We start from the raw sequence: 23574 nt of genomic DNA on the forward strand, positions 1-23574 counted from the left end.
CGCATATTCATGAATATCCTCCTGCCTCAGCTGCCGGTGCGTCATCATATGCCACTTTCCCCGAGTTGTTTTCTTTAACAAAATATGATTTTCAGAAATAACAATACCTTCATTTTCTGTGGATATATTCATAGTTATTTTCCTAACTACCCTTTCAATAAATCATTGTCTTGCATCTTCAGTTTTAGCTAAGAAAAACTAAGAAATGATGATGTTAGACATAAGGGAGGAGCTAATTAGGCTCCAATCGTCTGCAGCATCAGCAACAATGAACAGCACTCCAAGGATAGCAGGTCTGGGGATCTGTAGCAGAAAGACTAACATCCCCAAACAGAGTCATCCTTAGTGTTGGCTCTGCCACATCTGATCTACAAGAAGAGTCAGACTGTGTGTCTCCAATTGTTCAGATTCCAAAAGTATGACATTCTTTTTTTCAAAGGTTTGCTTATTTATTTTATGAGTGAGTGTTCTATCTGCTTGTAAATCTTTTTTTCTTTTTATTGTTTATTTATTTATTAAAGATTTCTGCCTTCTCCCCGCCACCACCTCCCATTTCCCTCCCCCTCCCCATCAAGTCCCCCTCCCTCATCATCCCTAAGAGTAATCCAGGTTCCCTGCCCTGTGGGAAGTCCAAGGACCACCCACCTCCATCCAGGTCTAGTAAGGTGAGCATCCAAACTGCCTAGGCTCCCACAAAGCTAGTACGTGCAGTAGGATCAAAAACCCATTGCCATTGTTCTTGAGTTCTCAGTAGTCCTCATTGTCCATTATGTTCAGCAGGGTTAAGAGCACTGGCTCTTCTTCCAGAGGTCCTGAGTTCAACTCTCAGCAACAGTTGTGAGCCATCATACTGTTGCTGAGAGTTGAACTCAGGACCTCTGGAAGAAGAGCCAGTGCTCTTAACCACTGAGCCATTTCTCCAGCCCTAGCATGACATTCTTAATTCCCCCAAGGACATCAGGTTTCCAGTCTTAGGAACAGCAGTTAATTAAATGTGACCTTTCCCAATATCTCCCCGTGTTTGAGTCACATGCTAGCCAGGCTCCTCCCTCACTCTCTCTCAGTAGGAGACAGCCATCTCCTCTCATCACAAAAGTCGGAAGGAAGCAGACATCTTTGCTGCTCTGGATAATCTGAGCTTCTTCCCTTTCACTTGGGGCTCCTTCATGTCCTCTGTTGAATTAAGTCAACCTTGTGGCCTCCAGGGCAGTCTGCCTCCATGTCCTCTATCAAATTTTAGATTTGACATTAATATTTTGTGATATCAATATTGGTTTGACATCTTATATTTTTACATTTTAAGTTATTTACCTTTTCCTTTTTCATTAATTTTATTTTAAGTGTGTTTGTCCATCTTATTTTCTTATATCTGAATTTGAATCATTGCTAGGAGTTTTGACATTTCTAGTTTATAAATATACTGAGTCTTCTTTCCCACAAGAACATTCATGTGTCAATATCTAAGTCCATGATTCGCTTGTAATTTGATGCTGGTGCCCACTATATGACTGCATCCAGGGTGGCCTTTTTCCCTGTGGCTTCCTAGTCATCTGAGCAACACTAAATAAGGATTCAGAAAAGGGGACAGACCTAGTTGTACCTCATGTTGGTTCACCTCATCAAGACTGCATCAGAAGCGCTAATTCTGGGAAGCATCTCATTTGTAGGGCACTTATTCCTTCTATCTCCTTAGCATGGCTTCAGGTTAACTCAGTTCAAAAGTCACATGGTTGAACTGGCACAACTACAGTGTTAAGTGCCATCCAGGCCAGACATTCTATTTTCCTTTTTTGTTTGTTTGGTTTGCTTTGGTTTTGTGAAATAGGGTGTTACTATGTAGCACTGGCTGACCTCAAGCTTACAGAGCTCTGCTTATTTTCCCTTAATGGGTCTTGATTACTGTTCAATACCCCCTCTTATGAGGAACTGGCATCTCTGACCTCTGGCAAAAATGAGGCTAACCAGAGGTGCAGAGACATATCTGGCTTTTAGCCAAAGGAAAAAAAAACGGGCTCCTTTTCTTTAGGGTCTTTTAGCCTTAAATGTCTTAGTTAATTTTTACCTCATGTGTTACACACCTGTGTCAAAAAATTCAACAAAATCTGCAATCTGTAAGACTGTGCTCTGTCTTATTCTCAAAAGACATTGTAAGTACATTTTGATGCGTTCCCAATCTTGTGTCTCATGTCCTCTGGGCATACAAAATCAAACTTATGCAGACAAGAGGATGCTGGAAAAGTAAGACATGCTTGGTCTTATTTGACACATCTCAACTGAAGTTTCAGCAGTAATTTCAACTCATAGTGACCAGAAAGAGCTAAAAACACAGGTAAACACATATTCAACAAAACAAAGACAGAAAAAAAAAAGCAGAGTGTGGGTGGGCGGTGGTGCATGCTTTTAAACCCTGCACTCCAGAGGGGGGCATAAGCAGGTAGATCTCTGTTAGCTTGCAGCCAGCCTGGTCTACATAACAAGTCTAGGACATTCAGAGCTACAGAGAAAAACTATCTTGAAAAGCCAACTAAACAACTAAACAAACAAACTAAACTAAGATGGTAAAACAAAACAAATAAGTAAGCACAGGAAATAAGAGCAAGAAAAGTTTTAAGAGTTTAGAGTGCATAGATGAAAGCAAGAGAGAAAGTAGTCGATCTTCAGAGTTGAATTCTGAATAGCAAAACTGAAGGTGGAGAGACAGTTCAACGGGTGATAGTATATTTGTCATGAAGGACTGAATTTAAATCCCCAGGATCCACATAAAAGCCAGACAGTACCCATACTCTGGACTGTCTCAGGCCAGCTAGCCTGTGGCTTATGCAGTGGAAAAACAACAAAGGGATCTGGATCAAACAAGGAGAAAGATGAGGACAAACACCTAAGGTTGTCCCCTGACTTCCATTTGCAAACCGCAGAATGCTGTGCTGGCTAGACTTTGTCAACTGTACCTAAGCTCTCAAGTCATCTAAGAAGATGGAACTTCAGTTGTAAGAATGCTTCCATTAAATTGGGATGTAGAAGATCTTGTAGGGCATTTTCTTGAATAATGTTTGCTCTGGATAGCCCATTGTGGGTGGTGCTATCTAATGGCAGGTGCTATTGAATAGTATAAAAAATCAGCCGGAACAAGCCATGAGGAGCAAGCCAGCAAGCAATACTTTTTCATGGTGCAGTCATCAGTTATTGACTCAAGGTTTTTTATTTAAGTTCCTATACTGACTTCCCTGGATGGTGAACACAAGCTCAAGATAAAGTAAACCTGTCCTTCCCAACATGACTTTTGGTCATGGTATTTATCACAGCAAGAGAAACCCCAACTAAGACTTGGAGCACACCAGTGTAAAAATGCAAAGACATACATTGTGTGCATGTAAATACACACACACACACACTTATACATTCACTCTCTCTCACACACACACACTTATGCAGAAGTACAATTTAACAAACAACAAATTTACATTCCAAAATTATCACAAACATATGACAATTGCAGGTGGCATCCAGTTTTTCAAGTTGAAGATGTGAGTTTTTTGAGAAACATAACACTATCTGAAAATATAAAGAAGATCCCCATCCCCTCTTCAAACACCTTGAAGTTTTGCTCATCTTTGTGGCAATAGTAGTGTCTCCTAAGATGTCTCAGACAGGACTTTTCTATTAGACTCTCTCCTGAGGAGGCCAGTGACTTCTACCTCAGCGAGCAATCCAGGAGCTGTGAAGATGGTGACCACTGCTTTCTAATAATCTAACCCTGGCTCCTACGCCAACTGCCTTGTCTTCTCCTCCATTATAACCTGTGTTCATTTGAACTGTGAGCCAGATACAGCTGTTTCTCCTTTATGTTGTTTTTGTCGGGTATTTTGTAACAGCCATGGGAGCATTAACCAAGACAAGCGTGAGTATCTGAATAACAGGAGGTGTCCCACATGGAAATTACCTTAGAAGAGGCCCAGCAAGGCTAAAGCCACCTTCCCGAAGTAATGCAGGAGCTAAGTTGTGGCCATAATGCAAACATTTGCCCAGTTCATTTCTGGGGTTCAAGTTCTTTGTGAAATATTACAATTTTATTTAATGTGTGTGCTCACGTGAGTACATTTGTGTGATTGTGTACACTAGAGAGTAAGTGTGGAGGTGAGAGGAAAACATGCAGCAGCTTGTTCTCTTCTTCCACCAGGGCTAGAACTCTCTGAGCTATCTCACTGGTTAGGTGATTTCAGCAGTTAAGTAAATGCTCACATGTTTTCTGGGTGTTATTTTCCTTTCATGCTCTTGAGAAAACAACAGTGGCAACTTCTCTCATGTGTTTGCCCTCCTATGAGTGTAGGTGTGTTTGGTGATAGCTGCTCATACTAGCTGGTATTCCCATGTATAGTGCACATCAAAGTGCATTACATAGATTCTGAAGATCGTATTCTTCCAGGCAAGTACTTCACCAATGGAGATATTAGGGTTCAGCCTGTTGTGTTCAGTGTTCAGGACACACACCATGACACCCTTATTTGCCTCTGCTTCAGAAATTGTGCATGAATACCAGAGAGAGTTCCATGAATGCAAGTATAACCTTGAATTCACTCCAAAGTATAAGAATTTCTAACTCTCTCAGGCTTTAGGACCTGACTGGTAATGAATTATTTGAAGCTCCCCTCACACTTGATCATGATGAACGGTAGCTTCATATTCCTGGGATGGGGCATTAGTCACAGGGGCAGAAGTCAGCTAAGGTGACAAGCTTGTACTCTATCTTGAATGATGTTAGGAGTCACTGAAGTGTTTTAAGCACCACTAGGTGACATAATTCAATGTGCACATGCTGCTCCAAACTATAGGATGTTTTGTGAAGTGTTAAATATATTTTTTTTCATTCCTAAGATTGCTAATGTGTCTTTTAAGGAGTTGGCTTTGCATTCTTTCAAATCTGATGGGTTTAATCAAGTTAATATTTATCAAGTCTACAGCTGTGTTAATGCTCCAAATTATGTGACCCCTGTGACCTCTTCCTATTCTGGCTCCTGCATGAGCATGGAAGGACCTCTGTGCCTGTCATGGCCTGTAAATGTGAGGACGCAGGCTGTTGTTCTTATATATGTCTCTGCCCCTTGGTGAAACTATACTTGTTGACATAATCTATAAATTAGGCAGCAATTGTCAGGTGAAAATGGATGTATACAATATTATATCAGTTACTTTCCTAAGTTTTGCACATATAAATGTAAGAGAATGTTCCTTTCGCCTGGAGGATATATCAGTTGGTAAAGTGCTTGCTTTGCAAGCTTGAGGACCTGAGTATGATCCCTAAAGCATGTAAAAGCAGGCATGATGTGCACATTTATAATCCTCATTTTGAGGTGTTGACAGGAAGATTCTTATGGCTCACTGGTCAGGCATTCTAGCCAAATAGGTAAGGAGAAAAACAAGTGGTGACAAGTAAGAAAGAACCTCTGACATTGACTATTGGTGTCTCATACAAGCCCACAAATACTGTGCACACACATCCCCCAAGAATGGGTCCTCATGTTTTATTGCTAAAATGTGAATTTTAAACTCACAAACAAATGTTGAACTCTGACTCCTTTTAGAGATATGTTAGATGCTGGGATGCAGTGTCACGTGACACAGTCATGATTCTTAGAGGTTCTTTAGCCCATTCTAGAAGACAGACCTGTGCTGGTCATCCTAGCTTAGTACACTGTGAAGACATAGGGACAGAATGTAAATCAGCAAATACAGGGGACAGATAAGAGGGGAGATTTTATGATCAATGTACCCTTGAGATGGGCTTAGAAGAATGAATGAAAGAAGTATAGAAGTAATGATTTGTGATGGTTATCTTTAACTGTCCCCTTGACACAACCTGAATCACCTTGGAGGAGAGTCTTAAGGAGGGATTGTCTCTATTGGGTTGGTCTGAGGACACCTTTGTAGTAGACTGTCTTAATTAAGTTAATGGGTGTAAGAAGACCCACTGTGGATCCACCATTCTCTAGACAGGGGTCCTTATTTTAATTGCATTTCCATTGCTACAATAAATTCCATGAGAAAAGGGCTTAATTCAGCTTCCTTTCATATTTCATCATGAAGGGAAATCAGGGAAGGAATTCAAGATAGGAACCTTGGGTAGGAACTGAAGGGAGGCAATGGATTCACACTGCTTGCTGGCTTGCTCATCTTGTTTTCTTAGGCCATGCAGGACAATATTCTGAGGAGTGGCATTGCCTCCAGTGAGCTGTACCCTTCCCTACTCTGCAGTCATATGGGGGCACTTTCTCCATTGAGGTTCTCTTTTCCAAAATGACTCCAGCTGTGTCCACTTGAAAATAGGTTAAACAGCATAGTTTCTGGATGATTTGGATGGAAAGATCAAACAGCAATAATTAAGCCAGCATGTAGACAAATGTGCATTTGCTTCTGAGTTTCCATGGTTGTGGATATGCTATGACTAGCTGCTTCGACTTCCTGTAATTGTGGTTTCTCTAAACCACTAGATGGCATCTTAAAACTGGGAGCTAAAACAAGCCCTCTCTCCCTTAAGTTGCTTTCTTGTCAGGGTATTTTATCTCAGCAACAGAAATAAAACTAAAATAGGGAAGAAGTCCACGAACTAGAACCCTGTGCTGTAAAGGCTTTTGGAGCAGTACAGGAAGGGAAAGGAAGAAGCATGAGAAGTAGGCTTAAGTATGAGCTACTGACCCCTGCAGAAGGATGTTCAAAGTGAAGTAAAGTTTGTCTTTCTATCTTTCCAGCCATCTATGAGCAATCCTGTGAGGTGTACAGACACCAAGGGAACAAGGCTGGCTTCTTCTATGTTGACTCTGATGGCAGTGGGCCACTGGGACCTCTCCAGGTGTACTGCAATATCACGGGTAAGGGCTATGTTTTCCACGCATGCTTAACCTGGGTAACAGCTGGTATGAGATGGAATGGAGTTTCTGCAAAGGCACACCTGCATGAACAAGATCTTAGAGGACTATCTTCAGTGGGGGAAGGAAACTATCTTGATAAATCTTAGGAATTAGCTTAGTTATTTTTGAGAAAGAATGGTAGAGGAAACTTGGTAACAGAAATGACACTATCCTAAGAAACAAGAGTGAATTACCAACTATTTTCTGTAGGGCTTGCCAAGGTCATCTTCTCTATAGAAAATAAACAACAAAAAGAAAAGGAACAAAATAAATAACAACAACAAAAAAAAAAAAGTCATAAAAGTTAATGGGAAGTCCTAATTTACAAAAGGGAAAATTCATTCCTAGAACGTTCTGTGAACTGGGTGCCTGAGTGAGTCCTTTTTTGAGCATCAGTGGTTCATCAGTGGAATGAGAATGAGATTACTACACCAAGAAGTTGTGAAGATCACAGATAATCAGATATGATGGAGCAGCAAGTGAGGACCTAAAAAACCTAGGCTTCACCTCAAAAGGGAAAAGAGATTCTAGAAATCTAGAAATCTATTTAAAAATAAGATATTCTTATTCTAGAAACAAGAAGAAATGATCAGTCTGAGAAGATAGACAGTTACAACAAATTCCATGTTCCATGTTAATAGTTTCATGTTGATTTATTGTTAATCAAGATACTTTTCTATAGGCTAGTCAAACATCAGGAAGGAGGATTTCAGGAAAGTTGAATGTCTCTGCTCTGAGTCTCACATACTATCTGATAATTTCTTAGACTTTATGTTCATGAAACAAAAGGACTACTTCATTTATTTCAAGAGTACTTGCCAAGGAGTCACAGAATGCTATGTTATATTAGGAGGTGGTCGATAAGTTACTGTTCAATAGGCCAAGGTTTGACAAGGTAATTGTACATTGGATCTGCAGAGTTATGACTTGCCCTCATCACCAAAGTTCCAATTAGCTTTGTACAAAATTTCCATGTAGGTATAACTTCTTTTTATGTGCATTGTAGTTTTCTTAAAAGTCATCATCATCTCCATAATCTTTGTTCATTATCATCATCTTTTTCATCAGGGAGCGTGTATTCTATGGAATATCCTGAGAATGTGTAACTTGTTTAAAAATTAATTGCATAGGTTCAGAAGTGACATCTGAGATTGAGCAGATAAAGGCCATTGGTGCCAAGTCTGATGATCTGAGGTTAATCCCTGGTCGCCACATGGTAAGAAGAGAAAACAGACACCAACAAGATTCCCACATGTTAAATTGGGCGGTGGTGGCACATACCTTCAATCTCAGCCCTTGGGAGGCAGAGGCAGGTGAATCTTTGTTTGAGGCCATCCTGGTCTACAGAGTGAGTTACAGAACAGACTCCAAAGCTCCAAAATTACACAGAGAAACACTGTCTCAAAAAAAAAAAAAAAAAACCAAAAGAATAAAAAGAAATTCCCACAAGTTGTTCTTTGATTAACACAGATTCACATTGGTACAGAAGTGCCCTCGTCAAAAGTTAAAAGAAATATTTCAAAATAATACTTTATGGGTTAATTTATTCTATAATAAAATTCTACAGTGCCAAACATTGATGTGATAATTTTTGACCATTTACCTTTCCTAGTAGTCCTACTATGATTGTCAGACTGTCATTGATTAGAATTTCTCTTTTTCTTTCTTTTTCTTTCTCCTTCTTTCTTTCTTTCTTTCTTTCTTTCTTTCTTTCTTTCTTTCTTTCTTTCTTTCTTTTCTTCTTTCTTTTCTTCTTTCTCTCTCTCTGTCTGTCTCTGTCACTCTGTCACTCTGTCTCTGTCTCTCTCTCTCTCTCTCACACACACACACACACACACACACACAAATATTTGTAATTTATTTCAAGCCCTGGTCTTCAGAGATGCCAGATGCACCATGGAACAAAGCAACAAAAATCAGGCCTCTCACATTTCTTGGACTAATTGTGCCCTGGGCTCCACTTCAGTGAGGCAGCATACTATAGAGCTCTTTCTGGACATGCAGTGCCCAAGGCACTAAGCATATGCAAATAAATGACACCGTGGTTGTTCAGGTGACAGTAAACTCAGGAACACAGCCATGCAATGCCGTAGGCAAAATGTAAAGGAAGTATTGCAAGAATTAATGGCAAAGCATATTCAACAGTTTTTCCAACCAAATGCAAAAAACCAGATGTCACTCACCATTTGCACAAAGGGCTAGCATTTGGTTGTTGTGGTTGTTCTTGTTTGTTTTTGTTCGTTTGTTTTCCCATAGTACTTCACCTAGTGAAGAGTGGCTGTATGCTAGCTACCTTGTAGTTGCTTCTTGTATTGTTTTTATTTTTGTTTTGTTTTCACAGTAACTATGGAAACAGCCCTGGAACTCTCTCTGTAGACCAGACTGGCCTGAAACTCACAGAGATCTGCCTCTTTGTAGTTGCTTTAGAGCAGAAATAAAAATTGTGTTCTTTGCTTTCTTGATTGTTGTTACCTAGTACTATTCAACAACCTAGTCAAGGACTGGGCTTGTTCTATTCAAAACATAACTCACACATCAGTTCTTAGTCAAAAAAATATAGAATTCAAAAATATAGAATTCTAGGATAGTCTAGGATATCCTTATTCACTAAATGTACTTGTTCTAAGATTTATAAGGTATTTAGATGCAAATTCACCCTGGTTCTTGCTTTCCAAAAAGAGGTGGTTTGGCTATAAGAGAAGGCAAGGGAGACAAATACCTACTGCTGAGTAGCAGATGCCACATGTATCCAGGAACTGTGGGATGACTGCCAGCTACTGAGCTCAGACATTTTAAGGAGTTTAATTGGAACTTACAAATATCAACTCTGTTAATTCTACTAGAAAAAATCTAAGCAAATAGATTTTTTAAAAAATCTCCAACTTGTATAGAAGAAATAGAATATCAGAACTTCATGACTTGCTGCAGGTAGCACCTAGCTGGGACCATGACTTCCTCTGGTCCAGTAATAATCCGCATCCCTGAAACATTAACTGGACACTCTGCATTTCATATATCTTCACCATAATCAGCTGCTGTGGTATAATCCTTCTGTGTGCTGTGAATATGTATTCCTCTCATTGGTTAATAAAAAAGCTGCTTTGGCCTATAGTGAGGCATAATAAGGTTAGGTTGGAAAGCCAAACTAAAAATACAGAGAAGAATGGAGTCAGGAGAGACAAGTCAGTCAGCAAAGAAGCAAGATGCCAGGGGACTGGTAAAGTGTGACATGTGACAAAATATAGATTAATAGAAATGGGTTAATTTAAATGTAAGAGTTAGATAGTAATAAGCTTAAACTATAGGCCAAACATTTTAATTAATATAAGCTTTTGTGTGTTAATTTGAAACTTGATGGTTCTGGACAAAAGAAAATCTCTACCTCCATTTAGAATCAGAATTTTGATTTTTTGTTATAAAATTAATAAATGATTATAATTAAAAATTTAAAAAATAGAAAATTTATTAAAATGCTAAAGCAAATCATAAAAATCAAGGTATTAAGTTACTAAATTCTTAGAAATTTAAACCTGTTTTTCTATAAATGAATTTGTTCATTTAAATATAAGATACATTTAAATCACACTTAAATGTGGGTATTTTAGTGCCCACATTCAGGCTTTTTCCTGTCCCAGTAAAACATATTTTGAAATTAAAGTGTATATATTACAATAGCACACAAAAATTAAACTTTCCAAAATAGCAAAAGTCTAAGAACATAGAAGACTTTATTCATCCAGGACTGTGCTTCTGAAACCTACCTATTCTGGGGTTTATTGTTTGATAATTTATCCATTTATGGCTAAGGAAGAATGAGTAATTGATCTTATGGCTTGCTAATTTGGTGCTGTAGTCCTAGAGGAACTAGAACTTGGGACCTGTGTCCTGATGGAGAAATCAGCACTCCCCTCTTGACATTCCTAGTCTCATTAATAAAAGAATTTAAGAATAAGTTCAAAGGCATCTCCAAGAGAGTTTTATTATAGTTGAAAAGAGAAATACCTCAGGACAGGCAAAAGTCGCACTTCTCAGCAGCTGCCCAGAGAAGGAGGATGGAGAAGGAAATGAAGAGCGTGCTTCTTGAATTAAGGAAGCATGGATATTGGCAATGTCATGGCTAAAAGCTGAATGGTGAGAGGGGAATTTCTGAGCAAGGGTGAGACCTCCCCAGTGCACTCGAAGGTGCATGTGTGATATCTGGTCATCATCTGAAAGAAAGAAACAGGAAAGACGAAAGAAAAGCTTGGTAACTTGTTGGGAAGTCTCAGCTGCGTGTCATGACTTCTTGGGTTGTATTGACTAGGCTAGAGAATGAGGATTGTTGGAAGGAAAAGCAGGGAATTTCCAATGTGGCATATCTATTTTGGCTTCTTCTGGTCATGGCTTGAGGTGAACCTGCCTTCTCTCAGATGGTCCATGGGGTGTGTGATTGACCCAGCTCCCTGAAGTGTTGGGTTCCACTGAGACCATTGATTCTACTTCCTTAATGAGAAGCTTTTCCTCAATGGGCTTGTTACTGCTGCTGTGATGCTGGGTCAATAGTTTAGATGGTCATAGATAGGAACTTCTATGATGATGATCAAGGATGAACCTTTATTTGGGGAATCTTAAATCTTCTATGTTGTTAAATTGGAGTGACTTGTGATGCTGTGAAATACTTAGCAAAGCCATCCAGAAAGTGTGACCTTAACACCAGGGTTTAAGCTGGCTGTCTTTACAAATGCCAATAAACTGAGATAGGAATTGAATTATTTATTCACATTTTAAAAATTTACTGTTTTAATTTTCTTTTATTTTATATACCAATCCCAGTTTCCTCTCTCTCCTTCTTCCCATTCACCCTACTTTCCAATCATACCCCTGCTATCCACTCCTTAGAGAGGGTAAGGCTTCCCATCGGGAGTTAATAAAGTCTGACACATCACTTTGAGGCAGGAGCAAGGCCCTTCCCCCATATCTAATTTTTAAGCTTTGCTTTCCTCAAAGATCTGGCCACCTGGGTAGCTAGAAAATCACTCCCCAGATCTGTTTTCCCATCCCAGCTCTAGCTACCAAACTTTACAGTAAATTAAAATAGAGGCAGTCAATCACTCCAAAGTTGAATCTTGGTCCTCTAGTTTAGTGGTGAGTCTTGTGAGATTTTCTGTCTGTACCCCTGATGACTATAATGTTTCTCTGCATAGGGTTGGTGTTCCCATACTCCCAAGGTGCCATCAGGTTCAAGTGTATCCCATAACAAGGACTTATCAGTGTGCATATGATTAACTATTTATATATCTTTAACAGTGTGCGTAACGTGTACACAATAAGTTGTTTACACTGTGAAATTGCAAATTCTTTTCTAAAATTTGAAATACAAATGTGCTTTTGTAATATTGGGGAATTGTCGAATTTCTTTAAATTTGTCAGCTTTTCAGGTTTTCTGGTAAGCTTAGTTTGGGGGTGAAGGTCCAAGAAAACTCAGCTGACTCAAGAGCTATCTACAGCAAGTAGATTTCAGATTTTTGTTCAAGAATTCAAAGAAGAAATTCCAAGACCTGAGATGGTGGGTTTTAGAGAGACATTTGCTACATATCCACAAAAGGGCACTTAAGAGGTGAGGGAGAGAGAGGAGGCAGAGGTCCTATGTAGATAAATATGTTCCCAGGGAACTACTGGGCTGGGACATTCTAAGAGACACACAGCAGAAACGTGTTTTGATCGTAGAGTTTTGGCCTTCTGAAATCAAAAGGTCCCCCTTCAGACACTTGTGCATTTGGTTTCATTGAATCTAGAATAGACAAAATTGGACTCCTAAAATATAATATAGATAACTGTTGCCACTGTGACTTATATATCAGTGTACATTATCTACATAGCAAAGCTTGCTTAAATCTGGTAATGTTACTACCTAGTCACAAGACATAGTCATTCATATTCACTCCCTGTGAATATATTTTTTTAATAAGGCTAACAATTACAAAATGAATTCAAAGATGAATGTCCTCAATAATGTGGAGGAACCTCATGCAACTTACTGAGTCAGAGAAGTACAGTGGCATCCTCCAGATAAGAAGGAATTGACAGAATGTGTTATGGACCTGAACTGCAAATCTCCAGAGTTTCTAGCCTGCCAACGTATCCTGAAGATTTTAATTATAGTAAGCCTTCACAATCTGTTTTCTAGCCTCCCCACACCCGCCACACACACACACACACACACACACACACAGCTCAGTAGGCTGAGTGCCCTAGAGGGTACCCTGAGGCCAGGATGAATGTCTCAACCATGTGACATACCTCTCACTTTGTGTAGATACTCACTGACACTTATCACACTTTATGAAAGACATCACTATTTACAGAGATATTCCCGTGAGTCTGTAAATTTCTCGTTAAAATATATGAGGCAAGTTGAGGGGGATGGCTCAGTGAGTAAAGTACTTGCCAATTGTCTCAGTTACATGGTGGAAAAATTACCATGACCAAGACAATTTATAGAAGAAAGAAGTTCTTTTGCTTTGTTTTGTTTTGTTTTGCCTTCCACTTCCAGAGGATTATAGTTTATGATGCTGGAGCAAAGGTATGGTGGGGAGCAGTAGGAAGCTCTGGACTCACATCTTGAACTACAGGCAGGACAAAGAGAGAGCAAACTGGGAATGGGGTATGACTTTGAAGATTCAAAGCTTACTTCTAACGATGCAATTCTTTAATCAAACCCATACCTCTTAAACCTATTCAAACAGTACCATGCCTACAACTAGGAACCAGTTATTCAATTTCCAGAGCCTGTGAAGGATGTAGGTCATTCTCATTCAAATAACCACACAACAGAAGCAAGAGGTATCTAAATTCAGATTAAGAATACATATATATGGGCATAGTGCCATAGACTTGCAAACCCAGTACTGAGCAGGGATTGCTTGCTCCAATGACAGGTTATGGAACATTAAGAGGGAGGGGCTTAGTAAGAAGTCTGGCAGGTTACTTGGGTATTACCCAGGAGAGATTAAGGGAATTCCCATGGAACTCTGGTTAATTCTCACAAGACTGTTTTTATAAAAGTGCAGGCTGATCACTCTTAGTCTCTTTGGATTCCTCTATCATCACGTAATTTCCCCCCCCTCTATCACCTTTGCCATAGTGGGCACTCAACTGCTTGATGTTCTAAACAAAGCTCTTCACAGACCACCCTCAGGCACCTTGTTTAAACAGTGGAAAGAAGACTAATGCAGAGTGTGGCAAATTTAGGTCTACTCTTAGCCCTTCCTTGATGATGCCAACGTACTGAGCAGAATGAAATCCCTACCAAGTTCAAGCCCCTCTTTCTCCTTTACTCTGTTCTACTTTTGTACAGTGTATGTTGGACTAAAGCCCTTTTCTTCCAAATTTTTAACAGTTTGGAGCTGTGGAAACAGACTTAGTATTCAGTCTTAACTGGTGTTGGCTGTTTTTAGGATTTGCAGCTTCTGCTCTAAGTCCTTCCTATAAATTCTTCACTGCTCAACAGGCACAGGAGTGGAATATGTTTTGGATTTCACTAGAGCTTAAATTCAAATTCTTGAACATCATAGCCATTCAACCTTGGACAAGTTATTTAATCGCTCTAGATTTGGTTTCCTTGTTAGTAAAGTAATGATGATAAAACTGCCTTTCAGGACTAATGTGAAAATCTCAGTATATATGCTGGAATAGATCTTTCTCTCGTTGCAGTGACAAAATACCAGACAAACAACTGAAGAGAGAAAGGGTGAAAAGGGTGTGTTTGGCTTACAGTTTGAAGATCCAGGCCATTATGGTACGGAAAGCATGGCAGCAGGAACATGAGGCAGCTGGCCGCATTGCATCCATATGCAGAAAGCAGAGAGAGGTGGATACTAGATTACTCCTTGATCCATCCTTTCTGTTCACACTGGGATCCCAGTCCGTACAATAGTGCCTGGTTCCATGCTTAAGAGAGGTCTTTCTGCCCAACTGAAGTCCATCCCAACCAAAAAGTCCCTCCAAAATGTGTTCAGAGTCCTAGGTGACCAGGACTAGAGTCTGCCAGGCTGGCAGTTAGTATTAACCCTTGCATACATGAAATCTCAATTCTTCTAAATCAGACAGTCTTGAAACAATTAACTGATATTATGTAGTGATTGAAGAATCAATTCTCCATTATGCTCACAGTTGACCACACAATTGAGAGCTTTATGTTCATTCTCACCATGAAATGAAAAAATAAAATCTTCACCTGTTCTAAATGGCTGTGTTATTTACAAAACTTTAAGAGTCTGGAGAGAAGTTTTATCAAGCAAACTTTAGGAGTCTAGAAAGAAGTTTTATCTTCTAATAAAGATGAAGCACAATTAGAAGAGTGAGAATTTCTAATGACATTTTCTTAAGAACTCAGATTGCAATCAGTCTGGGCACTTGTCATACATTTTTCTTAGGTCTCAGTGTGTAGTGAGTTTGTGCATTTTTAATGTCAACAGACAGTTGGCTACCTATATTTATTTTCAAACTGCACAATTTTTCTGTTATTTAGTAAATTCCAGAAAATTGTTTGTGCAGTCACTCACAGAACACATTCCCTTTTCTGTCTCAATAGAGCCAATGCCAGTTTCACATATGTAGGGCAATAGACAGGCATTACCGCGAATTTTCAAAAAATGTTAAGGCAAATCTCCAACCAAACTTGTTCTTCATTCTCAAATAGTTCCTAATCCATTTGCAAGCCACCTTTATAGTCTCTCAGTCTTACACCCTCGCGATTATGATACTCCAATTCTCTCTGCTTTGGCAGCAGCCTCCGTTTTCATTAAAACTCATCCAAGCATGCATAATGGAGTAGGGAGATGATTGTGATTGAGATCTCTTCAATATTTCTAGACATAATTGTGAAGTGTGATTGCAGGTAATAGATTATCATTCCAGCTATTGACAGCAAGAAAGAACTGCGTCCACAGAGTTTGGCCTTAGTGGTTACCCTTGCTTTCTGGTTAAAGTAGTGGCTCTGAGTTATTCCTTGGGCACCCACCTATCTGTCAGAAAAGGGTGAATGAAAGTTATTGAGAATGTAAGAAAGAGATACTCGTGGACATTTCTTTCTCTTCACGCTTTGAGTCAACTACCAGTGTTGGACACACATAATAAAGAGAAAACTAAGTGGAGCTCAGTAGTTTGTGCAATGATATTGATACTGCTTTTTTGTTCTGGCATCTTCTTACTGACTGCATTCCCAAGCAATCTACTTCCAACATATGCACACATACACACTCATGCTGTCATACTCAAGCATATACATTCCTGTGAAGACACAATACACACATACATATACATATGCATACTTAAAACATACACACATATTTACACATGTGAGGGTACACATAACAGAAAGAATATGCACTTTCTATTCCTCTTCCAAGGACTGACACAAGAATAAGATATGCCAAAGTCTCCAATTTGTTTTTTAATTATCAGTTGTCTAGTCATCAATGTAAGATTACTGTTTTCAAGGTTCCAATAAGACAGCACAATCAGTAAAGTGCTTGTTTACAAACATGTGAATCTAGTTTTGATCTCTAATACCTTTGCAAACAAAATCCAGCTTTGCTGGCACCTGATTATAATCCTAGCACTGGGGAGACAGAGTCAGGTGAATTTCTGGGCTCACTAGTAAATCATTCTAGCCCAGTCATCAAGTTACAGATCAATGAGAGACTTGGTCTCAAATAAACAAGGTGGACGGTGTATATTCTAAAGAACAGTTTTCAAGGTTTACTCTGGAATCCACACACATGTGCATGCATGTGCACATGTGTACATATAGACACACATAAAATAACTGTTGCCAAAACTGTCCTTTGAGTTGAGCCCATATATTGAACATACCAAGTATTAACCTGAGGAAACAGACATGATTGAGGAAATGGCATTGTTTCAGTTCATAAATGCATTAATAAAGCTGGTGGGTAATAGAAATAGAATAACAACTACAGCTATCTGGAACTGAGACATTGCTCTGTGCTTAGTGTTTTCTGTCACAGAAATACAAGAATTGATATTACTGGGTCTTCATGTGTGCTAGGCCACTGCTCTAGCACAGTGATGATGAGCCATTGGGAATATAGGAAAATTTTTATATTTGTGACTGGGGATGGCTCAGTCTGTAATATCTCTGCTATGTAAGCATAGAAACTAAGGATGGATCCCCACTATCTGCATAGAAACCAGAGGGGATGCAAATAAACAATATCAGTCCTGAAGACAAGAAATAAAGCAGAAACCTAGAGCTAATTTTCTTGTTAATATAGCTGATCAATGAACCTAGATCCAATGAGAGACTGTCTTCTAAAACATGATCGAATACCATTGAAAAATAAAACCACATCTGCCTATTGTCACCACACATTCATGCACATGTATGCATGCACATACTGTCATGTGTGTGTATATAAGCATACACAGAGAGAGCTAGAGCTAGAGAGAGACAGAGAAAGAAGATTCATTAATAATACCGCAATTTTGCTTCAGACTGGTTAGTACTAAAATCTTTTCTGTGACAAACCTAAAATTCCCAGTTTGTTTCAAGCTGAGATCCTTAAAAGAGTGCCTCAAGCTTCTTATGGTGGCAGGGTAGAAATGTTCCTCTGTTCCCCACCATTGATAGGTGTTGTAGGAGGCCACCTGTTTGTTCTGGCCACCCAGCCATGAAATAATCATGCAGAAACTATATTATTTAAATCACTGCTTGATCCATTAGCTCTATTTTTCTATTGACTAACTCTTACAACTTGATTTAACCCATATCTAGTAATCTGTGTATCGACACAAAGCTGTGGCTTACCAGATAAAGTTCTGGAATCTGTCTCTGGTGGGGCTACATGTTCTCCTTGACACCATACTCTTTCTCCCAGGATTCAGTTTAGTTTTCCATGCCTAGCTCTGTTCTGTTCTGTTATAGGTTCAAAGCACTTTCTTTATTCATTAATGGTAAACACAGCATACAGAGAGGAATACCACATCTCCTTTGCTTTTCTGTCTAAATGAAAAGGAAGGTTTTAATTTTCACATAGCAAAATTACATGTAACAAAACAGGTATTAAGCTCCCCTCACAACTGCGCTGAGACAGCCACTCTTGGATGTTTCTTACATGTTAGCCTTTTTACCTCAGAACAGGTAACAAAACCAAGCGAACTGTTCACAAGAATCTGAACAAAGTATATTGAGCAAGTGCCTTGATTTTGACACAAAAATAAACATAATATACAACAATATGATTACTCAAAGTCTGCAGTGAGTGTAGACAATGTTCAAGCACCTCAACAGATGAGGACAGTTGTCACATCTTCACATTGATGCCCTTCTGACATGGTTAACTATGGGTAGAAGCTTGGAACTTACATCAGCAGAGTTGGAAATGGAAAAGATGCCATAGCAAAATCCACAAATTTAAAAAAATCACTCCTGCTTTGGGAGAATTAGAAGTCTGGGAAGAAAGCTAAATATTTGGACATTCTTGCTTCAAAGAAAAAATGACAAATTCTGGGGATGTTGGAGATTGTGTCTCAATCATTTCTTCTTAGTCTCTGTTTCTGTCTGTGTCTTGGGTTTGGGGAGCAATTTTTCATTACATCTATTATACTTTGTGTGTGTGTATGTGTGTGTGTGTGTGATGTTTGTGTAGGTGTAGAAGTCTGAGAACAACTTTCAGCAGTCGGATTTTTCCTTTTGTCATGTATGCACCAGGAATTAAATTTAAAAACAAGTGCTTGTACCCACTGAGTCATATAACTGGAGTCTAGAAATTCTATATTAGTATAGACTTTAAGTACTGAGTGTAGGCAGAGTTTTCCTGTCCCAACCTCATGTTCCTAAATAACTGGCAATTGCTTCCCAAGTAACTGATTTGGAGAATTAATATAAATTATAAATGCTCAGCGAATAGTTCAGACTTGTTACAAGCTACTCTTACATTTAAGTTAACTCATATTTCTTCTTTATGCTTTGTCACATGGCTCATGGTGCTTCTTACCTTATTTTCTACACATCCTGCTTCCTTGGCAGATCACTGGCATCTCCTCTGACTCGACGCTTCTTCTACCCATCATTCTCCTAGTTTGGTTGTCCAATCTATAATTCCTGCCTGGTCAATCATCTTTTTATTAAACAAATCTAAATGATAAATTCAGAGTGTACAAAAGGACTATTCTACATCAATGGAGAGAAAGATATATATATATATATATATATATATATATATATATATATATATATATAGAGAGAGAGAGAGAGAGAGAGAGAGAGGGAGAGAGAGAGAGAAGGGAGAGAGAGGTGCTCAGAGAAAGAATAGGAAACATCCAGATGTGGGTTGGACTTCTCAGGGACAGCAACCACCAAGTGCCTTAGCATTGAGCATATAAACTATTTAGGAGCTCTCAGGATACATCTGAAATGATTGTTCACAGACACCCCTCTACTTTTCTCTTTTGCTAACTGAGATTATAGAGTGGCTATAGACATTTCTTGAAGGAGATTATAATCTAAAGAGCTAACCTGTGAGACGCTATGGTTGCAGTGTTTCTGTTAGGAATCTTGGGAAATTGAACTTTCAGCAGGAGGAAAGAAAGACTTTTTTTTTAGTTGCCATTGTTCTGGAGTACTGGCTTATCTAAGCATCAACCAGACTCCATAGTGAGGGACTCTTTTCCCTTCTCATGCCTATTTTACTTTTCCCTGATTCTGTCCTGCCTTGTGTTTCTCACCTTCCCTGAAAGCAGGACCATTGTCCTCTTGGCAGTGGGTTTAGCTCATCCTGGGAGAAGTTTGAAAATGGGCTTTCTCATGAAGACTCTATCATGGGTGATGTATGTGCTACAACTCATTTGCAGTTTAATTGCTTGGAATAATACTAGTGTTGTTGCTTTTTTGTATCATTCCAACTTGTATTGTGGCTTACATTTCAGAGGGGCAGTTTGACTTCTGTAATGAAGGGTTTTCCAAAGGGCTCAAGAACAGCCATCCACCAGTTAAAAGAAGCAGAGTTTTATGCTTTGTATTGTTATCTGCAGTGTGGGCCACACAGAGCTTCCAGAAGGCTTGTCTCTCAAGCTAAGTCCAGCAGTGGATATTAATGCCATGTGGGGAAGTCTCGGTTTTGAAGTGGTCTCTCTGGGTGAGCAGCAGACAGCATAATCTCCTGCTAAATTGAGCCATTAAACAAAACTACGAAGTCATAAAGCTGTGGCATTACCCTGAAATTAAAGCACTGTCACCTTCAAATTGCCAAGAATTTTAACAGCCACTTAGAGAAATTCCTTTCACATCCATTTAGCGTGGCCTGTTCGTTCCAAGCACACTGATGAGGAGAGGAAGCCTGAGTGAGATTTTCTGGCAAGGGTCTTATAATTTTTTCATGCTTCTCCTCTTTATTAACCCACAAATTTCTCAAATTCTTATTAATCTCTCATTTATTCATGTATTTATCAGCTCTCATATTTATTTGCTCCCTCATATATTTTTGATGTGCTCAGTTATTTATGCATTATTCAATTATGCAAAAATTAATTCATGCAAATTACATTCTATTGTTGACTGAGCTTGTCACCAAAGTTCACAGAGTAAATAAATATGTTCGTGCCCTTACAAAACTCATAAATAAAAATAAATTAAATAATTAAATTCAATTGACTTTTTCAGTTTATTTATTTATTTGTGTGTGTGTGTGTGTGTGTGTGTGTGTGTGTATGGGTATGCCTGCATGTACTGTTCTCGGGTGCCACCTACTTTTGTTTTTGGCCAAAGTACCTGGGTTTCTCAATGGCCTGGTGCTCACTAATTCAGCTGGACTAACTGCCCATAAGCTCTAGGGTTTGTCTTGTCTGTGCCACCCCAGGACTAACATGCTTGACTTTTGTTTCCAGTTTTTACTAATGGAGTGCTGGTCTTTGTACTTGCAAGGAAAACACTTTACCAACTGAGATAAATCCCCAAACCTCAGATTATTTTGTGACTCTCAATAAATTATGTATGTGCTAATTCTTATTTATTTGCTTCCTCGTTTATTTTTATGAGTTGAGTTTTTATGCATCATTCCTTCATTCAATTATGCAAAAAATAATTCACACAAATTATATTCTAATATTGACTGATTTGAGCACCCAAATCACAAAGTGAATAAATCTATTCTTGTCTCACAAACACACATTTGAGAGAAGACAGGTGCAGTCCACAGATATTTTAGATGCAGTGTGGAAAACAGAGTGGGAAGCCATCAATGGCACCAAAATAGAACACAGGAGGAAGGTGTAGAAGGGGACAAGAGTCATGGTCCTTCAAGATGTATTTGAATAGCTGCCTCTTGAGTCAAGTTGTGTGAGTACATATGTATAAGTTTCTATGTGTGCAATGTATGTATGGATGTTGTGTGCAAACATATGTGTGTGAGTATGTGTACCCCTTAATATGCAAAGAAATTAGAGAAAGAAAAACAGGTGTGAGAAAGTATCTCTTGAACTTGAAAATAAACTAGTGACTAGCAAGACCCCCAACTCCCCCTGATTCTGCCCTCTACAATATTGGGGTTATAGGCATAGGTGGTCATACATGGCCTTTTATGTGAGTAATAGATTTAAAGTCAGGTCCTCAGCTTGGCCAACAGATACTGTGTTCCCTGTCCCTGAGCTGATTTTGTGATAGAAACAGCTGTTGTTTATAGAGCAACTAGTAGCCGGAGGTGCCATGCTCTGCATTCCACAGAGGAGAAATCGCGAGTGGCTAAACATCTTGCCTGGAGTTGAATTTACCACTGAAGTTGTCAGGTTGTGACTGTCAAGCCTAAGTGCTCAGGTCTGTGTGCTGACATTCTACATTCGGCTTGCCCCCTTCCTCCCATAGGGCAGCAGACCCTTAGAAAGGACTGTGACGAGTAGAGATCTCCAGTGCCCACTGCGACAAGCAGAGAACTCCAGTGCCCACCGTGCATCCTTCCCCACCACTTTCCTCTTCTATAAGATAGATGTGATCTTACCTCCAGCCAGGGTTGCTGAAGTGAATGGAAACAACATAGAGCTGGGGGTCACCAATGTTCAGTTATCCATAATGAATGAGCTGAGAGAAAGGTTTAAAGTTACATTTTCTAACTCTGGTTCTGGTGCTGTTTATTCAGTAAGCATGAACATGAATCAGAAATACTGTGCTTAACATGCTATAATAATCAGTGTTGATTGTCAACTTGTCAGATTTGAATAACCTAGGAGACAAACATCTGGGCACGCCTAAGTGTTTCTACGTTGCTCTAACTGAGGTGGGCTGACCCATGCAAAATGTAGAGGTGCCTTTGATGAGCTGAGGTCCTGGATAACTACAAAGAAGCAAAAGGACTGGCTGAAAACCAGCATTCATCTCTTTTCTGCTTCCTGCCATGTAATCAGCTTTCTCAAGCTGCTGCTGCTACAACTTCACCACCATGATAGGCTGCACCCTTGAGCTCTGATTCTAAATAAAGCCTTCCTTCTTTAAATTGGTTCTGATAACTTTTTCCATTAAAAAATGAAGATAGTAAATGCTATAGAAATTTGTGAGCTTTGGAACATACTTCTTCAAGGCAATAAGTCCATTGTTGAGCAGTTAGTGAAGCCCTGACTTCATTCATTTTTCCACAATTAAGGAGACCATTCTTAAGTCTTGAGGACAGGAATGTCATGACTGAATCTGTATAATACTTTTCTTTACAGATAAATGGAATGTTCCTAGTTCTAGGGAAAGGAGAAACCAACAAATATCAATCAATATAAGTTCTTGTGTCCTGTTAACTGCTAGCATCCATGCACAAAATACCCAGGTTTAACAAAAAGAATAAAGTCATCTGATCCTTAAATAAATTTAATTCATTCACATATTTCATTTATATACTAAAAGTTTTTTAGCTACTGAATATGGCCAACTTACTTAATTTCTATGATGCTAAACTTCTTCATGTGTATAAATAAGAGTAATAATTCTTACATCAATGGATGTATGAACAAGTTAAGTAAAATTACGTGAGATGGATCAGGTGCCTGATTCAGCATTTGACATTCTTTAAAAGTTGCTAAAATGATGTTGCAAGGCTAGAATTACAAAATGAATGCAGAGATAGGACTGACTGAGAAAAGCTCCATGGAGACGTATTGTTTCCATGTCTCACCCACTTGCTCATGACTACTTATGTGCCAGTAATCTCTGTACAGAGGGCTTGCCATGAGCAACTGGCATGTTTGGCATCACTAACACTTGCTTCTAAGACCCAACTAGATAGTGAAATGTGAGCCTAGGCATGACAAATTCATGGCTGTTGCCTAATGTACCAGAGATATATGGTACCCAAGGATGTGAGTGCCATCATTGCTGCCATCAATTATTGCTTTACTGTGCTGCTCAAGGGAATCAGAATGTGTAGTGATGGCAATATTGACTGCCATCTTGTCACAGCTTGAAATATTGGCAACAAATCTCTGGTCATTTCTGTGAGTAAGTTTCTAGATTATTATGATTTATGTGAGAAGACACACTCTAAATCTCAGTGACACCATTCCTTGAACTGGTGCCCTAACCAACATCTTTGGTACTCTGGTACTTTGGTAGGATAGGAATTTATCCCTGTGACCAGGGGTATAGGACTGCCTTGGAAAAAGATTACACAGAAATAGACACCAAGTCCTACTACGG

The 23574-nt window shown here is 39.1% G+C and overlaps 1 protein-coding gene across 1 annotated transcript in view; it reads left to right on the top strand.

The window, feature by feature from the left end:
* The window catches only part of Cntnap5 (contactin associated protein family member 5), a 976150-nt gene that overhangs the window by 637035 nt on the left and 315541 nt on the right, over nt 1-23574 (top strand). Inside the window, exon 12 of the mRNA XM_057769582.1 lies at nt 6744-6863. Coding sequence (XP_057625565.1) covers nt 6744-6863 — 120 coding nt within the window. The remainder of the gene's footprint in view (nt 1-6743; nt 6864-23574) is intronic.

The sequence above is a fragment of the Chionomys nivalis genome, chromosome 5 (assembly GCF_950005125.1).
Source record: "Chionomys nivalis chromosome 5, mChiNiv1.1, whole genome shotgun sequence".
Lineage (NCBI taxonomy): Eukaryota > Metazoa > Chordata > Mammalia > Rodentia > Cricetidae > Chionomys > Chionomys nivalis.